The following is a 22,815-nucleotide window of genomic DNA, read 5'->3' as shown; positions in this document are numbered from 1 at the left end:
CTGAGGCCCGGGGCCTGTACCCTCATACTGCAGGTTTTTTTTTTTTTTTTTGACAGGATGTTGCTAAGTCACTAAATCACCCAGGCTGGGCTGAAACTTGGAATCCTCTTGCCTCAGCCTCCCAGAAAGCTGGGATGCCAGGTATGAGCCACCATGACTAACTTAGACCTGTCCTTGTTGGTCATGAAGTTTTAGTTCTCTTCTCGCCCACTGCTAATTATTGCCAGTCAGCGTGCGGCTCATGGGTGGTCATTTTCCAGACAAGATGAACCGTCCGCTCCCGACGTAGGGGGGCTGTGGCTGTGGAAGCTTTCGGTCAGGGCTGAGACCCTGCCGTCCCCACCTGCTTCTCCGCGGGCTGAAGCTTGCTCCACTCGGCGCCCAGCATCTTCGTGATCTCTGGGAAGGGTAGGTCCGGGTGGCGCGTGCGGATTTGCTCACGCCTCTCGTTCAGGAAGCGCACGTAGCCCGTGACCGGTGCTTTGGGCCCGTTGGGCAGAATCTTCTTCCGCTTTTTGCCCTTCGGCCAGCCTCGTTTCTTCACCGGCTGCAGAATCAGGCTGCCTCATTGGGCGAGGCCTGGAGGGCTGGGGGTCTTGGGTGCATAGGTGGGGCTACAGGGTGGGCGGGCCCTACCTGAGAGGAAGGGCTGGAGTGTGATCTGATCAGGGGGTCAGACACGGCGAAATTACATAAGGGGTCCCTGGCTGGATGAGGGGTCCCAGATACTAGAAGCTGGCGGAGCCCAAGGAAGAGCAGATTGAGGGTGTGGGCGTGGCCTCTGGTATGTGGGTGTGGCTTCTTGGGGGAGGGGGGAGGTGCTGCGCAACTGGAAGGGAGCTTTGCGCAGTGGGAGGAGCCACTACTGATAGTGGGCGTGGCCCATGATCGGGACGGGATGGGGCCTATTAGGGGCGTGGCATCTCGCAGGGTGGGTGGAATCTCTGCTTGGACCCAGCAATGAGCTGCTGTGATGGGGCCACAAGAAATTCAAATATAATCTGGGGCGGGCCTTCAAGGCAGGGGACCGAAACTCACCTCTTCCTCGTGGGAGCCCTTGTCGCCGGCCCGAGGGGCCTCGCCGCGCTCCTGCTTGACGGCCACCACGAAGCCCCCGTGCGGGCCCGGAGCCTTGCCGCCCGCCGGCCTGGGGCCATGGTACACCAGGGTCACTCCCAGCCCTGCAGCCATCCCTGCCCCTGCGCCCACCCTTACTGTTTAGCGACCATGGGCCGAGCTGACATGGGGGAGCCCGAGTCCAGGGACAGGGAGGTCTGAAGGGTTCGGGATGCGGCGGTCCAGATGGCAGCATCAGGGTCGAAAGTCAGGGGTCCCAGCAGGGGCTGGAGGCCAGGACTGGGGAGCGTGGGATGGGCTCGCGGGAGAAGCACCAGCGGGGACCCGATCGAGGTTGGGGAGGTCAAGACCTTGGGGTGCGGGCTGGGGCTGGAGTCCAGAAGACTGCAGACCCCCAACCCAGACTGGGGCCAAGGCTCTGGGGTGCGGGCAGGGATGGGGGCCCAGAAACACCAACGAGGACCCCCTGACCCAGGCTGGGGGGAATCAGGACGCTGACGGCGGGCTGGGGTCCAGGAGAGGGCCGCGAGGACCCTCTGGCCCCGGCTGGGGAGCCTAGATTCTGGGAAGTGGGGTCCCGCAGAAGCACCGTGGGGACCCCTGACCGAGGTTGGGGGGCCTGTGGTGTGGGCTGGAGCAGGAGTTCAAGAGATGCACAGTGGGGTCCCCTGACCCAGATTGCTGGGGCCAAGATCCTGGGGTGCGGGCTGGGGCGAGGGGGCGGCGCACTCACACGGAGGCCGCGCCAGGCTGCTTGGGGCCGTGGGACATAGCCGCACCGGGCCGGACCTGAAACACAGAAGAGGGCTGAGAGGAGGGCGCCCCGAACCCCCGATGGTGGGGTGCCGTCCCCAACCCGACCAGGAGCCCAGAACTCCGGGCCCGTGGCTCACAGGGGGCCGGATCCTGGGGCGGGGAAGCCCTCGAAGGCGGGTGCCCCAAGAATCCTTTGTTGGGCAATCACCCCACGGGATGCCGGGACAGGCTTCCTTCCCCCTCCGCCCTGGCTCTGGGACCCCCATACCCCTGCTCCCCTCGCGGGGCCCCGAGTTCCCCGGCTGTTTTCACCTCCAAAGAAACTTTCCCGGACCTTTCCACTGCGGCGACTCGCCAACCAACCGCTCTGAGCCCGCCCCTGCCGGCTGCCCCGCCCCATCCCGCCCCTAGCATGCTAATGACCGCCTCCACGAGCGGTGCCATTCGATGAGGCCCCCTTTCGGGGCGTGGTCATGCAGATAAAGGTCGGCGCGCCCAGCGGTGATTGGCTGAGGGGGATGCTGAGCCGCGTAGGCGGTAGGGAGGGAAGAAGGCTGGCGCTGCGTCAAGTTTGGCTGCGCTCGGCCACTCTCCGGACCAATCCCAGGCACTTAGATGCCTCGCCGGGTGGAGCCTCTTAAGGGGCCAGTAGGCTCCAGGCGGACTCCTCCTCCCGGTTGAAGGCGATACTCCCCGCCCCTGCAGGATCTGGGGACCTGCAGCTCCGGGTTGGGCCCGTCGTAGTTGCCGTGGGAACAGCCTTAGGTTGCTAGGGATGGAGTTAAGGTCCAGAGTCAGCCCGCTGTAGAAGATCAAGGTGAACCTGTTAGCATCCTACCAACGCAGAGTTTCAGGGAGGAGTTTCCATTTGGAGCTTCTGGACACGGAGCCTCGGCTTTCCCTCTTATGCAGAGGGCACATTCACCTAGCATGATGTCCAGCCCCGAGAGCCAGGAAGGCTGTGAAGCCGAGACGCAGGTCTGGGTCAGGTTGGGGCTGGAAGCATTTGGGACAAGACGATAGGACTGAACCCAGCGCTTTAACACTGAGCTCCATGCAGCCACTCCTAGCAGGTTTGAGGCAGGGTCCAGCTAAGTTGTCCGGGCTAGGCTTGAATTTGAGATCATCCTGCCTCAGCCTTCTGAGTGCTGGGATGGCAGGTGTGTACCGCCAAGCCCAGCCTAATTTTTCTTTCCTGGTGCGTTTTTTCAGGTTTTGGTATCAGGGTTATGCTGACCTCGTAAAGTGGATTAAGAAGTGTGCTTTAGGTCAGCCGTCACTGAATACACACATGAAGGAATCTTGTACATTTCTAAGAAACAGGCGAAGCTGCTCTGGAAAACGGTCTGGAAATTCTTTTTCTTCCTTTCTCTCTCTCTCTTTTTATATATTTTTTAGTTTTTTAAAAATAGGGTCTTGGGCCGGGGATATAGCCTAGCAGCATAAGCGGCTGCCTGGCAAGCACAAGGTCCTGAGTTCGATTCCTGGTACCAAAAATAAAAATAAAAATAGGGTCTTGCTATGTGCTCCAGGCTGACCTTGAAATCGCAGCAATCCTTCTGGGCCATGTCCGGTTTAAACTTGTTTTTCAAAAATGCAGGTCCAGGGCTGAAAAACAGGAGCTCATTCTGGAATCTTGACAGGCCCAGATTCCAGACTGCGCTGTTGCTTAATTGGCTCTATGATCGCCCACACCTGCTTTCTATCTCTGAGCAACTGAAAACAAGCTAGAAGAGAAGTTCAGGGGGAGACTAGGAGACTGGGAAAGCCCTGTCTTGCAGGCCCGCCTCTTTGACTTGATTAACAAAGCTGGTGTTGCCATAGAAACTACCCCATCCTGTGAAGCTGGGAGACCACAGAACGTTCACCGGCTTCCCCACACATCTAAAGAAGTGAGTTTTAGGGCCTGGGATATAGCTCAGTGGCATAAGCGCCTGCCTGGCAAGTGCAAGGTCCCGAGTTCGATTCCCGGTTCCAAAAAAAAGAAGAAAAAGGAAGTGAGTTTTAGGCCGGGTGTAGTGGCATCCCAGTACCCAGAGGCTGAAGCAAGAGGATCTCAAGTTCAAGCCCAGCCTGGGCTACATAGTGAGTTGAAGACCAGCCTGAACTACATAGTAAGACTATCTCAAAAATAAAATGTGGCCGGGTGTGGTGGCACACGCCTGTAATCCCAGCACTCAGGAGGATCATTGCGAGCTGGAGACCAGCCTGGGCTACAAAGTGAGCTCAAGTCCAGCCTGAACTCCATAGCGAGATCCTGTCTCAAAAAGAAAAGTGAGTTTCAGCCAGGCATGGGATGCCTGTAATCTTAGCACTTGGGAGGCTGAGGCAGGAAGATGGCCACAAATTCCAGGCCAGCCTGGGCTGCATAGTGAGCCCCTGTCTTAAAAACAAAAAAAAGTACAAAGACCACTGATAGACAAACAAACAAACAAACAAATGAGTTTGAAATGAACCTGTTTGTCAGGTTTTGGTGCTAGGGATGGAGCATGGGCCATCTCGTAATAAACATGCACCTTAGCACTGAGCTCTGCTCTGCACTCCAAATTGGGTTTACTGCTGTTCTGTTTTGTTTTTTTTTTTTGTTTTTTTTTTTTGTGTGGTATTGGGGTTGACTGCAGGGCCTTCATCACATCCCAGCCCTTCTTTATTTTTTATTTTGAGACAGGGTCTCAGTCACTAAATTGCCAGGACTAGGCTTAAACTTGTGATCCTACTGCCTCAGCCTCCCAAGTAGGTAGGACAACAGGCCTGAAACACCACTGCCTGGCTTCAGTGTGGGTTTGGAAAGCAGTTTGGAGTTTCTTGGTGTTGTCAGGCAGGGATATTAGTGAGCCTGAGGAAATGGGAGGTTCAAAATAGCACACTTTGCCAGTTCTAGGGACGCAAGGACCCGCACTTACAATCACCTGTTCAATCTCAGACCCTAAGTGACCCATGGAGTGCAGTGCCATTTTCAGATCACACATTCTGCACCCTCCTTGTGACACTAGGCTGTTCTTTTCCAGAACAGTGTGCAAGGTGTACCTGGTTGCCACAGCCAAATGCTCAAAGGTCTCAGAGAGTGAGATGTTCTTTTCCGCCTTAGGCTGAGACCAGATTTAGAGTAGATATTCATGCATTTCTTTTCTTTCTACTCTTTCTTAATTTTGAGACAGGGTCTTGCTATGTAGCCTAGGCTGCCCTCAAACTCACTGGAATCTTCCTGCCTCAGCCTCCTGAGTGCTGAGATGACAGTTGTCATCACCACGCCGGGCTTTTTTTTTTTCTTCCCAAATTGGTTTCTTATATAATCAAGGCTCCTGAGGGAACAATGACCATTTAAAAATAATAAGGGAGGGCTGGGTATTTAGCTCAGGGGCACAACGCCTGTCTGGCAAGCACAAGGTCATTAGTTTGATTCCCAGTACCAAAACAAAAAACAGGCTGGGCATGGTGGCGCACGCCTGTAATCCCAGCACTCGGGAGGCAGAGGCAGGAGAATCGCTGCGAGTTCAAGATCAGCCTGGGCTACAAAATGAGCTCACAGCCAGCTTAAACTGCACAGCCAGACCCTGTCTCAAAAAAGACAAAAAACAAGGCCAGGTGTGGTGGCGCACGCCTGTAATCCCAGCACTCGGGAGGCTGAGGCAGGAGGATCACTGCAAGTTCGAGAGCAGCCTAGGCTACAAAGTGAGCTCAAGGCCAGCCTGAGTTGTATATGGAGACCCTGTCTCAAAAAGACCAAAAAAAAAAAAAAAAAAAGACAAAAAACAAACAAAATCATTAAATGAAGTTTGCCTTACATTTCCTTGTTTTTTTTTTAAAAAAAAAGAACATTAATTTCTGTTATGCAAATAATTCACAAATCCATTTCACTTGGACAAAATTAAATAGGTCTAGCTAAGACCACCATTCCTCCATCATAATATTATCAGCTTGTTTTTGATAAAGGCAGGAAAAATTTTCCAGCCCAGTATGGTAGCACAAGCCTGTAAACCCTGTACTTGGGACGCTGAGGTAGGAGGATCGCCGCAAGTTTGAGACCAGCTTCAGCTACATAGCTGATGTTATAAGCTATGTAGTTTTAAGACCTTGTCTCCAAAAAAAACACCCCAAAACAAAAAACAGAAACAGTTTTCTTGGGCTAGAATGAGGGTCTGAGGCAAGCGCTTGCCTAGCGCGCGGGTGGACCCAGTTCTACCCCCAGCACCACAAAAAGAAAACAAAACAGAACTTTTCCTGAGCATGTAAACATCAGAGTATTGGCTTTTGGGGGTGCTGCCAGGAGGAACTCCCACAAACTGGGCCACTAAGAACAACAGACTTTTCTTCTTGAGCTCTGGAGGCTGGAAGTCAGAGATCAAGGCGTGGGCAAGGCCGGTCCTTCTGGGGGCGGCCACTGCCCTTGGGATTCCTGACTTTAGAAGCGTCACCTCGGCTCTGTCTCCATCTTCAGATGACATCTGCCCAAATTTCCCCTTTTCATAAGCACGAGCGAGGGTCACAGCGCACCCGCCCCACCCTGATGACCTCATCCTGGCTGACTCCATCTGCAGAGACCCTGTTTCCAAATAAGGTCACTGTCTGAGGCCCTGAGTGCTGGGACCAGCGCCTGTGAATTTTTTGGAGGGAGGGAGGCAGGGAGACAGTTCCACCTGTAACAGATACATACACAAAAGCACGTGTGTCTACATATGTGATATTTGTGTGGTCCCATAAAACACGTGCAATCTTGTTTTGCTTTTTATTATCCCACTGACTTCACTCTGCAAGCATTCACCCGCCCTTTGCCCTACTCCCTGAATTACCTTTCTTCCAGAAACATGTTCCTATGACAGGCAGGCAGCAACACCTCGTTCTTAGGGCTTAACTTGCCATCCTCCTGCCTCAGCCTCCCAAGTGCTGGGATCACAGGTGTGGGCCACCTCTCCCAGTAAGGTCTCCCGCTGGCTTGACCTTGCCCAGGGCCACCCTCCAGCTACTGTCAGATCTGAGGAAGTTTCTGAGTCTTAGAACCCCCCTCCCTTCCATCACTGGGCCTGGGCCAAAAAGCATCAAAGCAAGCTCCCCCACTCCCCAGGCTGGACTGGGGCCACCAGGACATCCGATCCCGGCTGGGGGAGGGGGGACGCGCTCCTGGCGTCTGGTGTGGCTGGGACGCTCTGGGGACATCAAAGGTTGTCAGGGTCTATCTGGACCCCAAGCCGCAGCAGCCCGTCCTTCCCTGAGGGCTGCATATTCATCTCCCCTTCCTGACTCCCTCCCTCTTCCGAGGGGCTTTCTCTGATCTTCACCCCGACCCAGCCTGCCCCTCCTTTCTCAGGGCACGAGTCTCTGCTAGCCTCCAGGTATTTCCATACGCTGTTCTCCCCGACCCTGGGGCTTTTTATCCAACGCTCTGCCCCCCCCCCCCGCCCTGGCCCAAGATCCTATGGCCTAGTGGCCTCTGAGCAGCCTCAGAGTGGGGTAGGGGTGTCAAAGGCCAGCGCTTACCGGCCCCTCTAGGACCCAGGTCCAGAAGGAAGGAGGAGGTGGAGGTTGTGCTCTAAACCTCCTCGTGAACTAAGGGTGAGATCTCAATTCCATTCCACCTAGGTGGAGCCCAGAGCCTTCTCGCTGAGCTGCGTCCTCAGCTCCTTTTATTTCTTACTTTAAGAAAGGTCTCACTGAGTCACTGCATTGCCCAGGCTCGGTTCAAACCCGCCATCCTCCTGTCTCAGCCTCCCAGAGTGCTGGGATGACAGCCCGCACCACCGTGCTGATTCAACCCTCCAGCTCCAGAGGCTGAAAGAAGGCAGTGGAAGGTTCTGCTTTGCCCTTGACCCGGGGCCAGGCTGGGCTTGTTCCTGGTTCCCCACCAGAAAGGCCCGGGGGGTAACACTCGCTCTAGACACCCCCACCTCTGCTGCACTTGACCCCAGGAGGCCTCTGCAGTGTCCCCGGGCTGCTGACTGATAAAGGAGAGGATAGCCAGGCACCTGTCCTCTCAGTCCAGTGGGGTAGGCTTCACGCCCAGGAAACAGATCTCAAACACAGGGCCCAGAGCAGAGTTCAAATCCTCGGCCAGCCTCTTGTGCACCGCGGGGGTCCGGCTGACCCTCCGTTCTCCTGCTGTGAAACGACCACCGAGTGGTGAAGCGGGTCCAGTGAGGAGGGAGCTTGGGGCAGCTTCCTCCCTCCCTCCTTCCCTCCCTCCCTCTCTCTTTCTTTGGCAGCTACTTCTACCAGAAAAAGACAAGCGTTATTTCTCAAGATCCAGAGACCCGGCTGTCTGGCAGGCAGGAAAGAGTCGAGGCGCTTATCTGTCCTTATGTCGTATCTCCTCCACCGAGGTCAGTTCTTATCTCCCCTCTCTCCCAGTGAGGTTACTGCTCTTGAGAGTTGCATCCTCTTTCTTTTCTTTCTTTCTTTTTTTTTTTTTTAAGACAAGGTCTTGCTATGTAGCCCAAGCTGACCTTGAACTCCTGGAGATCCTTCTGCCTCAGCCTCCCAAGTGCTGGGATTACAGGTGTGCACCACCACACCCGGCCCTTCCACGTTTTTTAAAGCTCATTTCATAGAAGCATGTGCAGTCTCTGTTTGAGTATGGGGGTCCTGGGCTCTGCATCCTTTGGCTGCCCTCAGCCTTGGTTGAGAAGCGGGACCTGTTGTTCACTTACCTAATTTCTGTCTGCATTTCTGAACTCTAATTTTTTTTTTCTGTGTGTGCCGTGGGCTTCAGCACTGAGCTCCATCCCAAGCTCTTCTTTATTTTTTATTTTGAGACAAGATCTTCCTAAGCTGCTAGGTTACCCAGGCTGGGCTCACACTCTGGATCCTCCTGCTTCAGCCTCCCAGAGTGCTGGGAGTTACAGTCGTGTGTCACCACATCTAGCTTCTGTCTATATTTCTACTATTCAAGCATCTAAAGCAGATTTTTTTCCCCCCAGTGCTGGGGTTTGAATCCAGGGCCTTCACACAGAACCCCATTTCTAGCCCTCCCTTTCTCCATTTTTTACTTTATTACTATTATTATTATGTATTTTTGGGTTCTTTTTAGATAGGGTTTCACTATGCAGTTCAGGTTGGCCTTGGTTTTTTTTTTGTTTGTTTGTTTGTTTTGTCTTTTTTTGAGACAGGGTCTCCTTATGCAGTCAGGCTGGCCTTGAGCTCACTTTGTAGCCCAGGCTGGTCTCGAACTCGAAATGATCCTGCTGCCTCAGCCTCCCGAGTGCTGGGATTACAGGCGTGCACCACCACACCCGCCCTGAGTTCAATTCCTGGTTCAAAAAAATTTCCATAGTCACGCATACATAAAACCAGTGAAATCTGAATAAATTTCATGCACTGTTCCATCAACCTCCTGCATTTGCACTGGTCTAGTCCACAGTCCAGGCTGGTCTTGAACTCACAACAATCCTCCTGCCTCAGCCTCCTGAGTGCTGGGATTACAGGCATGCGCCACCACGCCCAGCTCAGGTTGGCCTTGAACTCACTGGGTAGCCCAGGCTGGCCTCGAACTCTCGGTGATCCTCCTGCCTCAGCCTACTGAGGGCTGGGATTACAGGCATGCAACAGTATACTTGGCTATTTTTCTTTCTTTTTGAGATAGGGTTTGGCTAAATTCTAAATTGCCCAGGCTGGTCTAGAAATTTGAGATCCTCCTGCCTCAGCCTCCCAAAGTTTTGAGATTACAGGCCTGAACCACCTGTCAGTTCTGGTCAGGCCTGGTCAGTTCTGTAACTTTTTAAACATACATTGTACCCATTCTAGAGTCCGAGAGACTGAGGCCCTAGTGCAGTTAAGGGACTTGTCCCAGGTGGGATGGCTGGGAGGGGATGAGGCCAGATCTGGACTTTAGGATTTGTGCTCCAGACTGACAGTTTCAACTTGCCGCAGGCTGAGGCCTGATGCCGGGAAAGGACCGCACCCTGCTGCTGGCCCTCCTTACGGCCTGGTTGGTCTGGTGACCCATTCCCGCGAGGCGGTGAGGGGAAGCAGCCCGCACACCTTCCTACCCGCGGGCCCTGACTCACCGCCCAGAAACCGGGTGAGGGCGCTTCGGCCACGGGAGGCGCCCGGCACCGCCTGGCTCGTTAAAGCCCAGCTGGTGTTACAACTCGGAGCCCCATTGTCATCCGTAATAGCTAATTAATTAGTGGTAATGCGTCCTCCTGAGTTCCATTGGGTCTCCCGGGGCCAGGAAGTTGGCAGACCAGAGGCGGGCTCAAACTCTGTCCCCACCCTCTGCACCCCAAACGCACCCCATCCTCCCCGACCCGCACCAGACTACCTCAAGCTATGGCCAAGCCGGGATGGCTAGACTTGGAGACGGGAGTCTGGGTGGGAGGCCGGGTGCCCACTTCTCTATTTGCCCCCCTAGATCTGTGGCCAGTGTTGACGGACCCAACTTGGCCCATGGTCCCGCGAACCCCAGGAGCAGAGCCTCGGCTCTAGGACCATGCGGGCGCCTAGCGGGGGAGCTTCGGACACGTCTGAGACCACGCCCTTCTTGTTTATGATTGGCTGCCGTGTCCCTGTGCGCAGTTACTATTGGCGGAGGTGACTGCCGCTCTCCGGGATTCCCTGCCGCCGCCCCGCCCCGCCCGGGCCGCAATGACCCGGCCCGCGGGCTCCACCGCCTCATAGGAGGTCGCGGGTGGCGCGGGGAGGACAGCGGCGCGAGGAGTAAGCGGAGCGCGGCGCGGGTCCCCGGCTGCCCGGCCGGGTCCCTCTGCGCCGGGTGGACGCCGCCACCGCCACCGCCACGGCCACCACCCGCGCCATGGGCCCGGGACCCCCGGTGGCCGGGGCGGGGGCGGCCCCGCGGCCGCTGTCGCCGGCGGCGCGGCTGAGCTACGCCGTGGGCCACTTCCTCAACGACCTGTGCGCGTCCATGTGGTTCACCTACCTGCTGCTCTACCTGCACTCGGTGCGCGCCTACAGCTCGCGCGGCGCCGGGCTGCTGCTGCTGCTGGGCCAGGTCGCGGACGGGCTGTGCACGCCGCTCGTGGGCTACGAGGCCGACCGCGCCGCGGGGGGGCGCTGCGCGCGCTACGGGCCCCGCAAGGCCTGGCACCTGGCGGGTGAGGACCCCGCGCCGCCTGCGCCGCCTGCCCCACCGCCCCAGCCCCTCTGTGTGCCCAGCTGCGACCTGAGCTCTCCCTCTGTAATTTTGTCTCGTGATCTGAGCCTCCGTCTGTCTGTCTGTCGTCTGTCTGTCTGTCTGCTTGCCTGCCTTATAATCTGACCCCAGCCTCCGGCTGTTCTCTGGTCTCAGCCTCCTCCGTCTGTCCAGCTGCCCCGTGCCCGCGTAGCTGCCCAACCTGCGAGTCTGTCTGCGTGACCACCCTGTGCCCCTGCGCGCCGCCCGCGGCTCGAGGCCATGAGTGGCCTGCTGGGCCCCCCACCTGTCTGTCCGTGGGATCCCGGGCGTCCTGACCCTGACCCTGTCTGGGTCGAGTCTGATGGCCCAGCATCACTTCTGCCTGTCGGGTTCCTTCTGCCCTGCCCCCGTCAGAGTGACTGTCAGGACAGCTCGGGCTGCCCAGTGCCGCTCTGTCTGTGCCCGGGGCTCCCTGCCCCTTCCTGCCCCTCCTGGGGCTCCTGTGCTTCGGAGGGCTGGGGGTGCCGCCCGGAGGTGGGGTTTGGGCTGCATGGACCTGGCGGGTGTGTGCCGTTTCCCGGTGTGTCCCACCACGGTGGGGCCTGTGGCTCGGGTTAAGGCAGTGGAGCCACAGGGATGGGCTGGGTGGCCTCGGCCCAGGAGCCCCGATCAGGTGGCTGCAGGGCCTCGAGGTTAGCCTGCCGCTCGCGGCAGACGTGCTGCAGCTGCCACTGCGTCCTGGCACGTGGGGCTCTCAGGGCATTTCAGGAGCAGGGCCAGGAGCCCTGCCCACTCCTCGGGATTCCAGCCCCGAGGGGACAGTGGGTTCTTCTTTGTCCTGCGGGCAGTGTTTCGACCCAGGGCCTTGCTCCACAGCGATGATTTTTGCAAGATGCAGCGGATCACTGGTGGCTCACGGATAGTGAGGGGAACTGAAAAGTGGACGGCAGTGCTGTCCCTTCAGTTTGGAGAAGGTCAGGGTCCCAGGTGGAGCTGTAGACTCCCACATACAACTCTGTCTGCCCTGCCTGCCAACTGTCTTCTTTGCCATCAAATTTCCCCAGGAGCAGAGAGAGGCAGGGGTGTCCTCTGTGCCAGGTGGCTCTGGGGCTCTCTGGCAGAGGGTGCTGCATGTGCAAAGGCCCTGAAGTAGGATCTGCCCGCTTGGTCCTTTGGAGGGGAGCAGCCTGAGGCTTGGGTAGCCCGTGGAGGTGGCCAGGGCCCTGCATAGGTGGACTGGCCCCAAAGGGAGCCAGCAGAAGAGCTGCATTTATGTTTGGGGCTGGAGTGGGGCCTTGACCTGGTGTACCCCCCATGCCTCACATGGGCACACGGGGAGACCCTCTGCAAGAGGGAGCCAGGCAGCCTGTCACGATGCCTGAGTTAGTGACGAGGGAAGTCACCCTGGGCTGATGCCCACTTCTCTATTTTACCCTTCAGTCTGGGTGGTGGAGATAGACTCTTTCTGTCCCTAGTGAGCCCCCCAGAACCCCCTGCTAACCCTTGAGGGTCCTCTGAGCCACGCAGATACCCTGTGGACTGGGCCAGATGGCAAGGAGGAGCTGTAAAAGGAAGAGTGCACGTTATTAGCTTTGGGGTTTTCAAGGGTGAGTAGGAGTTGGGGGTAGGGGTGCAGCATTCCAGGCAGTGTAAACAGAAACTGATGCTCACAGAGGCAAAGCCACTTGCCCCAGATCCCCCACCCAGCCAGCCTGACCTGGACAATGGTTAACAGGGCTGGGCGTCAGCAGCAGGGTAGAATGTGGCTGGAGAGGCACATTTTCCTGACTAGAGTTCACAGTTCGCATGCTGCCGCCTGAGCGGTCTCCAGGCCCTCAGGAATGTGTCCTGGGGTGGCCCGGGCCAGTTCTAGAGAACCAGGGCCAGTTCTAGAGAACCTAAAGAGCAGGGGTGGTTTGGTTTCACTTCTCCATCTAGGCTTCAAGGGGCAGGGTGGGGCAGTATGAGGTCATCTCCGGGGGGAGGGGAGGAAGTCCAGCTGCTGAAGCTCCTGGTAAGCTCTAGACCAGGGTGAGAGGTGAGTGCTGGATGCTGGATAGGGGATCCTGGCTCAAGGTCCACCCAGCAGGCCGGATTCTCAGCATTCTGCCTCTTAGTGTGCCTCAGTTTCCTCATCTGGAAAATGGGGCAGTAGCACACTTTGGGCTGTAGATGGAGGCTCTGGTTTGGCTGCTAGGTGCCTGGGTGCAGACAGGACCCTGAGAGCCCTTTGCCCACCCAGGGAGCCTGCTGTCTGGTGGGGAAGCAGGACACAAGCGCTCTATAGACAAAGGAGTTCAGGGTGCGCTAAGGACTTCAAAGGAGACAGCAGGGCCCAGGGTTGAGAGCCCAGGGCCAGAGGGGCCTGCTGGTGGGGAGGCAGGGAGGGGATGGGCAGCGGTGCAGGGCCGTTTGGGCTGCAGGAGACCTGGGCTTTGCCCTGGGGAGGTGGAGCCGGGGAGGGCTGAGGGCAGAGGAGGAACAGGCCCTAGTTCACGTTTGCTTTTGTTCCACGTTTTCTTCCTGAGCACGTGGGTGGAGGTGTCTGGCGGACTGGTCTCTGGAGTCTGTCCCCAGGGGCCTCGTGTCCCCCCCCACCACCCCCGCTCAGGGGGCAGTCAGTCCGCCCGAAAAAGCCCGTTGGCCGCCTGGCTGCTTCACGCTTCCCCGTGGGTGTTGGAGCTGGGAAGGACAAGGCCTCCTCGTCTGGGCCAAGGGGAAGCTGTGCTGATGTGGGTGGCTCTCTAGGGGACCCTGCAGGGACAGGCTGCGACCTCAGGACTCCTCTAGCCTGTTCTGTGCCTCGGTTCCCCTGCTCGACCTCGGTGTGGAGGGCTTTGTCCTTTTTGACTGTGATCTCAGATCTCCCTGCCTTGGCTTCCCTCTTGGTCACAAGTTAGCCTGGGAGCCCCGGCTGCAGATCCCCAGCCTGCTGTGTGACGCTGAGCGTGTGGGTCCCCGGCCCGCTCTGTGCCTTGGTTTTATCCCTACCTGAACCACCGGGGATGCCCCGGGCCAGTGTGTCGGCCCTGTGGAGTGACATCCCCTCTGCTCACCTGCAGGCACCATCTGCGTTCTGCTGTCCTTCCCCTTCATCTTCAGCCCGTGCCTGGGCTGCGGGGCATCCACCCCCGAGTGGGCCGCACTGCTGTACTACGGGCCCTTCATCGTCGTCTTCCAGTTCGGCTGGGCCGCCACCCAGATTGCGCATCTGAGCCTCATCCCAGAGCTGGTCACCAGCGACCATGAGAAGGTGGAGCTCACAGCTCTCAGGTACCTGGGTAGGGCAGTGGGGCCAGAAGCCAGGCTGTGCCCGGCTGGGGGATGCTGGGGCTCACAGCCTTCTGGGGGGCCACACTGGGTCTCATTCCACTGTTCCCATGGGTCAGGAATCAAGCAGGGCTCAGCCAGGGGCTCCTGTGTGGAGGTGTGTAATTGAGGTGCTAGCTGAGGCTGGGGTCTTATGGAAGGCTCGGGGCCCCTATTCTGTGCTCACGTCCTTGGTGAGAGAATTTGTTTTCTGGCAGCTGTGGAACTCTCAATTTGCTGTTTCTTGAGAGCCAAGAGGGGGCATCTCTTTCTCCTTCTTCAAGGAGGCTGTGGACTCTCTTTTGAAGGATCACCTAATTAGGCCAGGCCCACGTTGGACAAGCTGCTTTATTCATTCACTTTCATAGAGCTGGGGCTGGAACCCAGGTCCTCGCACATGCTAGGCAAACACTTACTACTGAACTGCACACCCAGGCCCCAAAGCCAGGGTTCTGATTGCATCTTCATGAAGGGCCTCCACCTCCAAATCAGCCTGTCGCAAGCTTTGCCCAGCCTTGCCTTTGAGTTCTCCATTTTTTTTGTTTTCTTTCTTTTTTTTTTTTTTTCTGGTACCCGGAATCAAACTCAGGACCTTGTGCTTGCCAGGCAGGCACTTGTGCCGCTGAGCTATATCCCCAGCCCCGAGTTCTCCATTGTGGCCCCAAGAAGTTCAGGCCCTGGGCCAGCACTGCTCAGTGCCCAGCATCCGAGAGCCTCAAGCTGAGGGTCCTGGGCTGGACTGAGGCCAAACACTGAGGCTTGTACACGTTGTGCTTTGCCTAGTGAACGCCACCTTCACACGGACTCTGGGGTGGTCTGGTTTTCATTTTCAGAAAGGGAAACTGAGGCCAGCCATGATGGTAAACCCCTGTCATCCCAGTATTCTGGGAGGCTGAGGCAGGGGGATCCCAAGTTCAAGCCCAGCCTGGGCAACTTTGCTATCGTGAGACCTTGTCTCAATATAAAAATGAAAAGGGCTGCTGATGTCACTCGGTTGTGAGGCCCTGGGTTCTGTCCTCAGCACTGCAGAAAGGGAAACTTGAGTCTTGTCTCAGGTCAGAGCCTCCTTTCCAACCCGTTCCAGGGTGGTTCTGACCCGTGGAGCCCCTGCCGTGCCGGAGCTCAGAGCTCAGGGACAGAATGGCAGAATCCTGGCTCTAGTATTCTGGCTTCTCAGTCTCGGGGTCTGTATGGGGCCTCAGGGGGAGCTGAGGCAGCAGTTTCCCTGGGGCCGCCCAGGGTGTCCGTGGCCAAAGGCGCCCAAAACCAGGGCTTCCCCAGCAGCGGCTCTTTGGTGGGGGGAAAGAGCTGCCGTGCTGAGGCCCTGCACCCCCAGGTACGCCTTCACCGTGGTGGCCAACATCGCGGTCTACGGGGCCGCTTGGCTGCTGCTGCACCTGCAGGCCTCCGCGCACGCGGGGCCCACCGAGGACATCACCATGGCTGGCCAGCTGGGTGACCAGGACGTGCCCGTGTTCCGGGTGAGCGGGGGCTGGGAGGGCCACCCCGTGCCCTGGTCCCCTGGGCCAGGAGAGCAACCTCTGACCCCCTGCTCCGTCCTCAGAACCTGTCCCTGGCAGTGGTGGGTGTGGGAGCCGTCTTCTCTTTGCTGTTTCACTTGGGCACCCGTGAGCGGCGCCGGCCGAGGCGGGTGGAGGAACCAGATGAACACAGTCCCCTGGTGTCCCCGGCTGCTCGGCCCCTGCTGCTCTGGAAACACTGGCTCCAGGAGCCAGCTTTCTACCAGGTAGGTTGTAGGGGATGCACGGGGGTGCTGGGGCCTCCAGCATGGCAGGAAGGCAGCAAACATCGCCCTTTTTCACACCTGTGCCCAGAGAAGACGTGACTAATTGATCACAAATCACCGCTTAGGGTAGATATTAATCATCACCCATGGCTAGTCAGGGCAGACCTTACTAATCAATCACTGATCACCACTCTCCTCCCTGCCTGGCCAGCTGGCAGTCTACTAATGGATCAGGCCCACTGCAGGAGCCATGGCCCATCTGCCAAGTCCCTCTCTCCATCTGTCCACAGGTGGGCATCCTGTACATGACCACAAGGCTCATTGTGAACCTGTCCCAGACCTACATGGCCATGTACCTCACGTACTCCTTACACCTGCCCAAGGTGAGTGGACAGGACAGTGGGAGGGAGACAGGTGAGGTCCTGGGCTCCAACGCTGCCTCTAAGCCCCACCCCCACTGCCTGTGTCCCAACAGAGGTTTATCGCGACCATCCCACTGGTGATGTACCTCAGTGGTTTCTTCTCCTCCTTCCTCATGAAGCCTCTCAACAGGTGCATCGGGAGGAATGTGAGTGGCCGGGGGCTGAGGGAGGCCTGGGACATATTGCCTGGGAGAAGCCAGGACCTAGCAGTCAAGAATCTTAACTAACTTGGTGTGGTTATCCATACCTGGGAGGCTGAGGCAGGAGGATCTCAAGTTTGAGGCCAGCCTGGGCAGCTGAGTGACTTAGTGAGACACTCCTAAAATAATTTTTAAAAAGGGTGGGGATGTAGCTCAGTGCCAAGGCCCTGGGGTTAATGCCCAGTGTTGCAAAAAGAATTCTACATCATGTCTTCTGAGCAGCTGGGTTCTCAGCTCTGGAGAGGTCCAGTGTTCTGGAACTTTCTCGAGGTGTTCTGAGCTAAGAACTTAGAACAAGGATCAGAATCCTTGGTTTCTGTCATTTTAATGGACTTGCATTTGATCTTTTTTTTGGTCTTTTTGAGATAGGGCCCATGCCAGGGTTGGACTTACATGTGGGCATGAAGAGCCACACTTCTAACTGGGCGTGGTAGTGCATGCCTGTCATCTCAACACTGAGGAGGCTGAGGCAGGAGGATTGCTGTGAGTTTAAGGCCAGCCTGGGCTACATAGCGCAGTCCTGCCTCAAGAAACAAAACAACAAAAAAGAAGTCACGTGTCTGAGCAGGCCCTGCGGCTCCTTGGGCACTGTCCCACTGAAGCTCTTTCTTTGCTGGGGTTGGGGTGGAGGCGGCAGGCTGAGGACCAGAGAGGTCCAGTGCCTGGCCCAGGGTGCCGGTGACATGTGCTGACGCCTGGGGCCTTCCCTCTGCAGTTCACCTACTTCGCGGGGCTCCTGGTGGTTCTGGCCTTCGCCGCCTGGGTGGCGCTGAGCAACAGGCTGGGTGTGGCAGTGTACGCGGCAGCCGTGCTGCTGGGCGCGGGTTGCACCACCATCCTGGTCACCTCGCTGGCCATGACAGCCGACCTCATCGGTCCCCACTCGGTAGGGCTGGGGCTGGGGCCCAGGGAGGCTGGGGGCCGGGACCTGTGGCCTGGGCGCTGACCCCGGCCCGTGTCCCACAGCAGAGCGGAGCCTTCGTGTATGGCGCTATGAGCTTCTCAGACAAGGTGGCCAACGGGCTGGCTGTCATGGCCGTGCAGAGCCTTCACCCCTGCCCGTGAGTCCTTCCCTCCTCCTCCTCCCTGTCTTCCACGAGGAAGGCTCTGAGCACCTGCTGTCTGCCGGGCAGCTCTGTAGGTTGGGGGTAGAGTCTCGGACAGAGGACCCCCCCAGGGGGATCCACAGGACAGGGAGCTCTGTGCATTCCCTACTCTCCATAGTTCATTTGTTCAGTCAGCAACCACGGGGTCTGTTGTGAACTGGATGCTGAGGACATGGTATGCAAATGCGGGGAGCACACAGTCCACAGACCTCAGGGCTGCACACGTAAATGGTTCTCGAGTTGGCACCAGGACCGTCCCAGGACCTACCCGAAGCCAACCTGGTCCCCTGACCTTGTGGAGCTGAGGGCAGTGTCAGCCACCTCCATAATGGGAAATGAGAGCGTGTGACAGAGACTGGTGGTGGGTGATGGGAAGAGACAACTTGGGGAGGCCTGGCCTACCGGGCAGGAAGCTGGGAAGGGCTTCCCCAGGGCTCAGGGGGCTGTTGGGGAGTTCTAAGCAAGTGCAGAGGGCACAGCCTGTGCAAAAGCCCTGGGGTATGATGGTGGAGCCCAGCGAGGTGCAGGAGCAGCAAGGAACCTGCGTGGCTGGAGCAGAGGGAGCAAGGGGCAGAGCGGGAGGAGGGGAGGCAGGGAGGTGATAGGGTAGGCCAGGCGGGCTTTGGGAAGACTTGGGCTTTGGCCTCAGAGAGGTGGGAGCCCTGGAGGGCAGAGGAGGGAGGATCTGGCTCCCTGCTTGCAGTGCCCCCTGGTGGCGACTGCGAGGAAGTGCTGTGAGGGGCAAGGATGGCAGTTGGACTGGATGAAGAAGGCAGGGTGAGCCTGCAGACCAGGGGGGCGGCTGTGTGTGTGTGTAGGCGGGGAGGTCGCTCACCCCTGTCCCTTGGTTCCCAGCTCAGAGCTGTGCTGCAAGGCCTGCATGGGCTTCTACCACTGGGTCATGGTGGCTGTGACAGGCGGCGTGGGTGTGGCTGCCACCCTGGCGCTCTGCAGCCTGCTCATCTGGCCCATCCGCCTTCGCCTTCGGAACCAGGACCGTGAGTCGCGGGCCCCTCCCCAGACACGAGGACAGAGCGGCCACGGGTGGGCGGCTGGGAGTCCTCCCTGAGCCACCGAACCGTCCTTCTTAGGAGACCGGCCGTGACCTGCGGGCTCCGCAGCTGTGCAGACGGAGGAGGGACCAGGCGCCCTGGAGCCTGGTGCTGGGGCTGGGGCAGTCCTGCTGGCCCCGGCTCTGGTGCTGCCGTCTGGGTGGGATGGGCGCCTGTCTGCGGCAGGGCAGGGAGCGGGGGCCCCGTGGGGGGCAAGGCCCCTGAGCGGCCCTGTCTGTGACCCTGCCAGGAGTCACAGCTGTGGGGCTGTGCCCCAGCCACGGGGCAGCAGGGCTGCCCGGGACTCTGAGGTCCCCACTGTGAGTAAATAAAGAGGCGCCCACTGGGTGGGGACCACGCTCGACTGCCGTGTCCCTGGGGCCGGGGTGGGGGCCGGGGAGCGACAGCCACCGTCTGCGTGGCATCGGCTGTCTCGGGTTGTGGCGATCTGCGACTCCCTTGGTGCCTGACCACTGAGTGACCATGCTGCCCCAGATCAGGACAGCCCTGGGCGGGAGCTGGAGGGAAGAGGGGGTCAGGTGCCCGGCAGGGACAGTGCGACAGAGGCGGGGGCGGTGTGGGCAGCATGCGCTTTATAAGAAGCTGGGGGTGTGGCCCGGCAGGGACCGGCGGGCGGTAGAGGGACAGTAGGGCTCCAGGTCCCAGTGCCGGATGCTCTGGGTGGCGTAGCGCGGGCGCTGCAGCTGGGACAGGCCGGGCACATAGTCGGACACCTGCCAGGGCCGCTCCGTCCCGGTCTGGTTCCTGTTGACCACTGCGGGCAAGGACCTGGTCACCATGCGTCCATCCGCGTCCTTGCCCTGCTAGCCGAGGGCTCCGTTCCCCCCAACTTCTGGGGCGCACTTGCTGCCCGCATGCCCCAGCCCCGTCCCCGTCAGCGTCCTCACCGAACTCCTTGCCCCGGCTGGGCCTGTCTTTCCACAGCATGCTCCCCCACCGGGTGCCCGGGCTCAGGTACTGGGCGGGGACGGTGGGGTCATTCCAGGCTGTTTCCCGCAGGTGCTGGGCGTATGCTGTGGGGCGGGAGGACTGGCTTGGTGGCCGCGCCCTTCCCCGGGCTCACTGGGGCCAGGTGGGCAGTGCACTCACCGGGGGGCAGGCTGTGCTCTCGGTGGCCGTGGCATCCCTGCCAGCGGGCGTGGGCCTTACGGTGGTGGCCGTCCAGGGTGCTCAGGCCTGTGTACCATACCTGGCCAGCTGCATCGCGCCCCATGGGCGTGTACTTCCAGCGTGTCGCCTGCTTGATGGCCGGTGCCCAGCGGGGACCCTCCAGGGACAGATAGTCATCACTAGGGGCCAGGGACAGGGGCTCAAGGCAGCCGTCCCCACACCTCCTGGCCTCAGCTTGCTGGTCTCAAGAATGGGCACGTTGGTCCCCATGGGAAGCCTGTCGCACAGTGTGGGGCCATTCTGTGACTCTACTTGTCCCTGAGCCTTGGGCTTGGGGTGCCCCTGGGTTCCCTGTGCACATGCCCCCTCTGCCCAGCACCCCTGATCCTCAGGAACCTTTTGCCTTTAAACGCTTTCTGCCCAAGATCAAGACATCAGGAGGGAGGGGAGAAGACGAGGTGGTGGCCACTCCTAGATACATTTGAAAGTCCCATGCCTATTATCCCAGAACTCTGGGAGGCTGAGGCAGGAGGATCACGAGTTCACATCCAGCCTGGGCAACCCTGTGACTTAGTGAGACCATCTCAAAAAAGGGCTGAGGATGGAACATAGTGTGAAGGCCCTGGGGTCAACCCCAGTACTGCAAAAAACAAAAGTCCCTGTCTCTTTCCCCAGATCTGCAGATCCCAGAAACTTCCTGACCTGGAGGCATAGCAAGAGGACGTGACTCAGCTTGGGGCACAGGAGGGTTGGGGTTGGGCAGGTGGCCCAGGAGGACAAAAAGGTCCGCGATCAGATGTGAAGTGGTGTGCCTGCCCGGTGCGCTGGGCTGGGAGGCCTCAGAGGCGGAAGGCTTCTCAGGCTGGGAGCCGGGAGGGCTCTCCTGAGGCAGCGCAGGCAGCATGTGCGAAGGCCCAGGACAGTGTATACACAGGGGAAGGACTGGGAAAGACCAGAGCTGCCATACTAGGGGGTGGGGTGGAGAGATGCAGCTGGAGAAGAACCCCATATTGTGCTTTTTGTTGAGGTGCCGGGGATGGAACGCCAGCCTTTGGGTTTTCTGTTTGGAGCCAGGGTCCTGCTGCGCTGCCCGGGCTGAGCTCCAGCGGGTGTTTAATTTGCTGTGTGCGTTCGAGGCCCCTGGCCCCAAAAGGGTCGAGCCTGTGTCCCACGCTGCCAGCCCCAAGGCCGCCAAGCTGCACTGCAGGGGGACAAGAATCTGGAGGAGACCAGGTAGCGGGGAGGGAGAAGGGGCCACCACACAGCAGGACACGACAGACACATCCCCTCACGGCTGAGACTCGGGGTCCCCAGAAGTGAGAGACGGGGTCACCTGTATAGCGGGGTGGGGAAGTCCACTTCCAGGGTGCCCGAGGGGACGTAGGTCCGGGCAGCCTCCCTCCGAGGGGCCTGCATGGCTGCCTGTGTGTCCCCGGAAGCGCTGCCTGGAGGCCTCTGGGGCTATTGTTGACATCGGCAAAGGCCACCACCCTGGTGTCCTGGCAACAGTGTTGGCTTGGGCGGGGGCGGGGCAGCGAGCCGCTCCCAAGTCCCATAGCTGGCGGCTGTGACCTGTGAGGGTGGCAGGGTCAGAGCTACTAAGGCTGCGCCCCGCACAGGCCCCTGAATGTCCCTAGCCTCACCCTCCCCACCCCTCGGGAGGCCCTGGGCCAGGGCCCTGCAGTCCCCATGCGCTCCTCACGCTGTCCAGTCTGCACCTCCGTTTCCAGGATGTGGGGGGGCAAGGCGGTCTGCGAGCGCGCACAGCCGGGGAGGCAGGATGCATGCGGGGTCCCCACACTGGAATACTACTCAGCCAGGACGGGAGTGCAGCTGTTGCACCAGCGTGGAAGGACCTTGGGGACACCGTCTCAGTGAGCTGGCACACGGGACAGTGTGAGCTCCCTGCACCGGAAATGCCTGGGACAGATGGCTCCAGAGACAGGAGGTGGGGGCTCTCCTGGGGCGACGGAACCCTTGCACTTCCTTGCAACAGTGACGACTGCGCGGGCTGGTTCATTGCATGGCCGTGTTGTGTGTTTATTTCACCACAAAAAATGTAAGCAAAGCCAAACCCAATCAGTGCCCCAAATCTGCTTGTCCTTTGCCACTTCCTCCAGGCCCCGGTCAGGGTCACGTCTCTGTCCCTGGTCTCTGTCCCACCTGCCCCATCCAGCCTGCACACAGCCGGCGCTGCCCTGCCGCAGCCAGGCTCCTCCCCTGCTCTCCTCCCCGCCCTCCTCCCCCAGCTCCACACACTTGGCCTCCTTACCACGGCTGCACTACTGGGCTGTCCTGCCCTAGGGCCTTTGCATGGCCACCTGCTGCACCCGTGTCCTCTGGGATCAAGACCCTCCCCGTACCCTGGGCAGCCAGGCCCCTCCCAGGCCCCATGGCCCGAGCCTCGCTGCTCCCACCTGGCCCTACAGGTCCCCAGTGCTGCTCCCCCCGGACCCAAGCCCCACCCCCAACCTCCTGGCTCCCGCACTGCCCCTCCTGCCCGCAGCCTGCATCCGCCCAACCCCTTTCTGTCCTCTTCCAAGCAGGGACCCAGACATCCTGCCCCAGGCACCCCACCTTCGCCGGCCTCAACCCCCTCAGGCAGTGCAGCAGCCCAGGCCTGGCGCAGTTTCCTGGGGCCCCCCAGCCCTCACATCCTGTGCCCCAGCAGCAGCCAGGGCCGCCTGTCTCTGCTAGGACCTGTGCTCCCTCTAGCCAGCCCCAGTCCAGGACCAGCCGCCCGCCCTCCTGTCCTGTCCCCTCCCAGCCCCTCGGTGGTGGCAGCAGATTGAGCGCCGGGCCTGAGGACAGGTGCCTGGTGCCTGTTCTTGGTACCCCCCCAGCTGGCTGTGGGGCTTTCCCTCTGCGTGGGCCGCCCAGGAAAGGGCTGCTGCGGCTCCGGAGTGGACCCTGGCAGCCGGCCACCTTCCTGTGGGAGTCCAGGGCTT

The 22,815-nt window shown here is 59.3% G+C and overlaps 3 protein-coding genes across 9 annotated transcripts in view; 1 reads left to right on the top strand and 2 right to left on the bottom strand.

Annotated features, from left to right (window-relative positions):
• The window catches only part of Hmg20b (high mobility group 20B), a 14,429-nt gene extending 3,703 nt beyond the window's left edge, over positions 1-10,726 (bottom strand). The window contains exons 1-4 of one of the 5 annotated variants that reach the window (XM_005405871.2): positions 10,706-10,726; positions 1,811-1,866; positions 1,039-1,147; positions 344-547 (exon numbers count right to left, since the gene is read on the bottom strand). In XM_005405871.2, coding sequence (XP_005405928.1) covers positions 344-547; positions 1,039-1,147; positions 1,811-1,848 — 351 coding nt within the window. In that variant the 5' untranslated portion in view covers positions 1,849-1,866; positions 10,706-10,726. Of the gene's footprint in view, positions 1-343; positions 548-1,038; positions 1,148-1,810; positions 1,867-2,101; positions 2,243-9,830; positions 9,974-10,705 lie in introns of those variants that run through there. The other 4 variants (XM_005405870.2, XM_005405867.2, XM_005405869.2 and 1 more) reach the window with 4 other exon arrangements.
• On the top strand, positions 10,392-21,194 carry Mfsd12 (major facilitator superfamily domain containing 12). Of its 2 annotated transcripts, none has more exons than XM_013505236.1 (10): positions 10,392-10,880; positions 13,963-14,173; positions 15,546-15,690; positions 15,774-15,956; positions 16,247-16,339; positions 16,432-16,524; positions 17,294-17,464; positions 17,548-17,639; positions 18,540-18,682; positions 20,543-21,194. In XM_013505236.1, exons 1-10 carry the CDS (start codon positions 10,580-10,582, stop codon positions 20,566-20,568), a joined length of 1,458 nt encoding a protein of 485 aa, XP_013360690.1. In that variant the 5' UTR covers positions 10,392-10,579; the 3' UTR covers positions 20,569-21,194. The 2 variants fall into 2 exon arrangements, with proteins under 2 accessions (XP_013360690.1, XP_005405931.1); XM_005405874.2 differs by lacking the exon at positions 20,543-21,194 and adding an exon at positions 18,776-19,097 and having other exon boundaries at positions 10,394-10,880; positions 17,545-17,639.
• Positions 19,310-21,855, bottom strand: LOC102005485 (chromosome unknown open reading frame, human C19orf71). 2 transcript variants are annotated; one of them, XM_005405875.2, is made up of 4 exons: positions 21,201-21,855; positions 19,847-20,024; positions 19,645-19,770; positions 19,310-19,511 (listed from the first exon to the last, which is right to left on the bottom strand). In XM_005405875.2, exons 1-4 carry the CDS (start codon positions 21,339-21,341, stop codon positions 19,330-19,332), a joined length of 627 nt encoding a protein of 208 aa, XP_005405932.1. In that variant the 5' UTR covers positions 21,342-21,855; the 3' UTR covers positions 19,310-19,329. The 2 variants fall into 2 exon arrangements, with proteins under 2 accessions (XP_005405932.1, XP_005405933.1); XM_005405876.2 differs by having other exon boundaries at positions 19,847-20,046; positions 21,201-21,373.
• Between the last annotated feature and the right edge of the window lie 960 nt (positions 21,856-22,815).

The sequence above is a fragment of the Chinchilla lanigera genome, unplaced genomic scaffold (assembly GCF_000276665.1).
Source record: "Chinchilla lanigera isolate Chin_1 unplaced genomic scaffold, ChiLan1.0 scaffold00094, whole genome shotgun sequence".
NCBI classification, from domain to species: domain Eukaryota; kingdom Metazoa; phylum Chordata; class Mammalia; order Rodentia; family Chinchillidae; genus Chinchilla; species Chinchilla lanigera.
This window is presented reverse-complemented; position numbering and strand designations above follow the sequence as displayed.

Coding starts and splice junctions, on each gene's coding strand:
- Mfsd12 (XM_013505236.1), top strand. CDS start 10,580: ATGGGCCCGGGACCCCCGGTGGCCGGGGCGGGGGCGGCCCCGCGGCCG. Junction 10,881..13,962: donor CAAGGCCTGGCACCTGGCGG/GTGAGGACCCCG, acceptor GCTCACCTGCAG/GCACCATCTGCGTTCTGCTG. Junction 18,683..20,542: donor TCGCCTTCGGAACCAGGACC/GTGAGTCGCGGG, acceptor CTCTTTCCCCAG/ATCTGCAGATCCCAGAAACT.
- LOC102005485 (XM_005405875.2), bottom strand. CDS start 21,341: ATGTCAACAATAGCCCCAGAGGCCTCCAGGCAGCGCTTCCGGGGACAC. Junction 20,025..21,200: donor TTCCCCACCCCGCTATACAG/GTGACCCCGTCT, acceptor CTGTCCCTGGAG/GGTCCCCGCTGGGCACCGGC. Junction 19,512..19,644: donor CAGCCGGGGCAAGGAGTTCG/GTGAGGACGCTG, acceptor CCTTGCCCGCAG/TGGTCAACAGGAACCAGACC.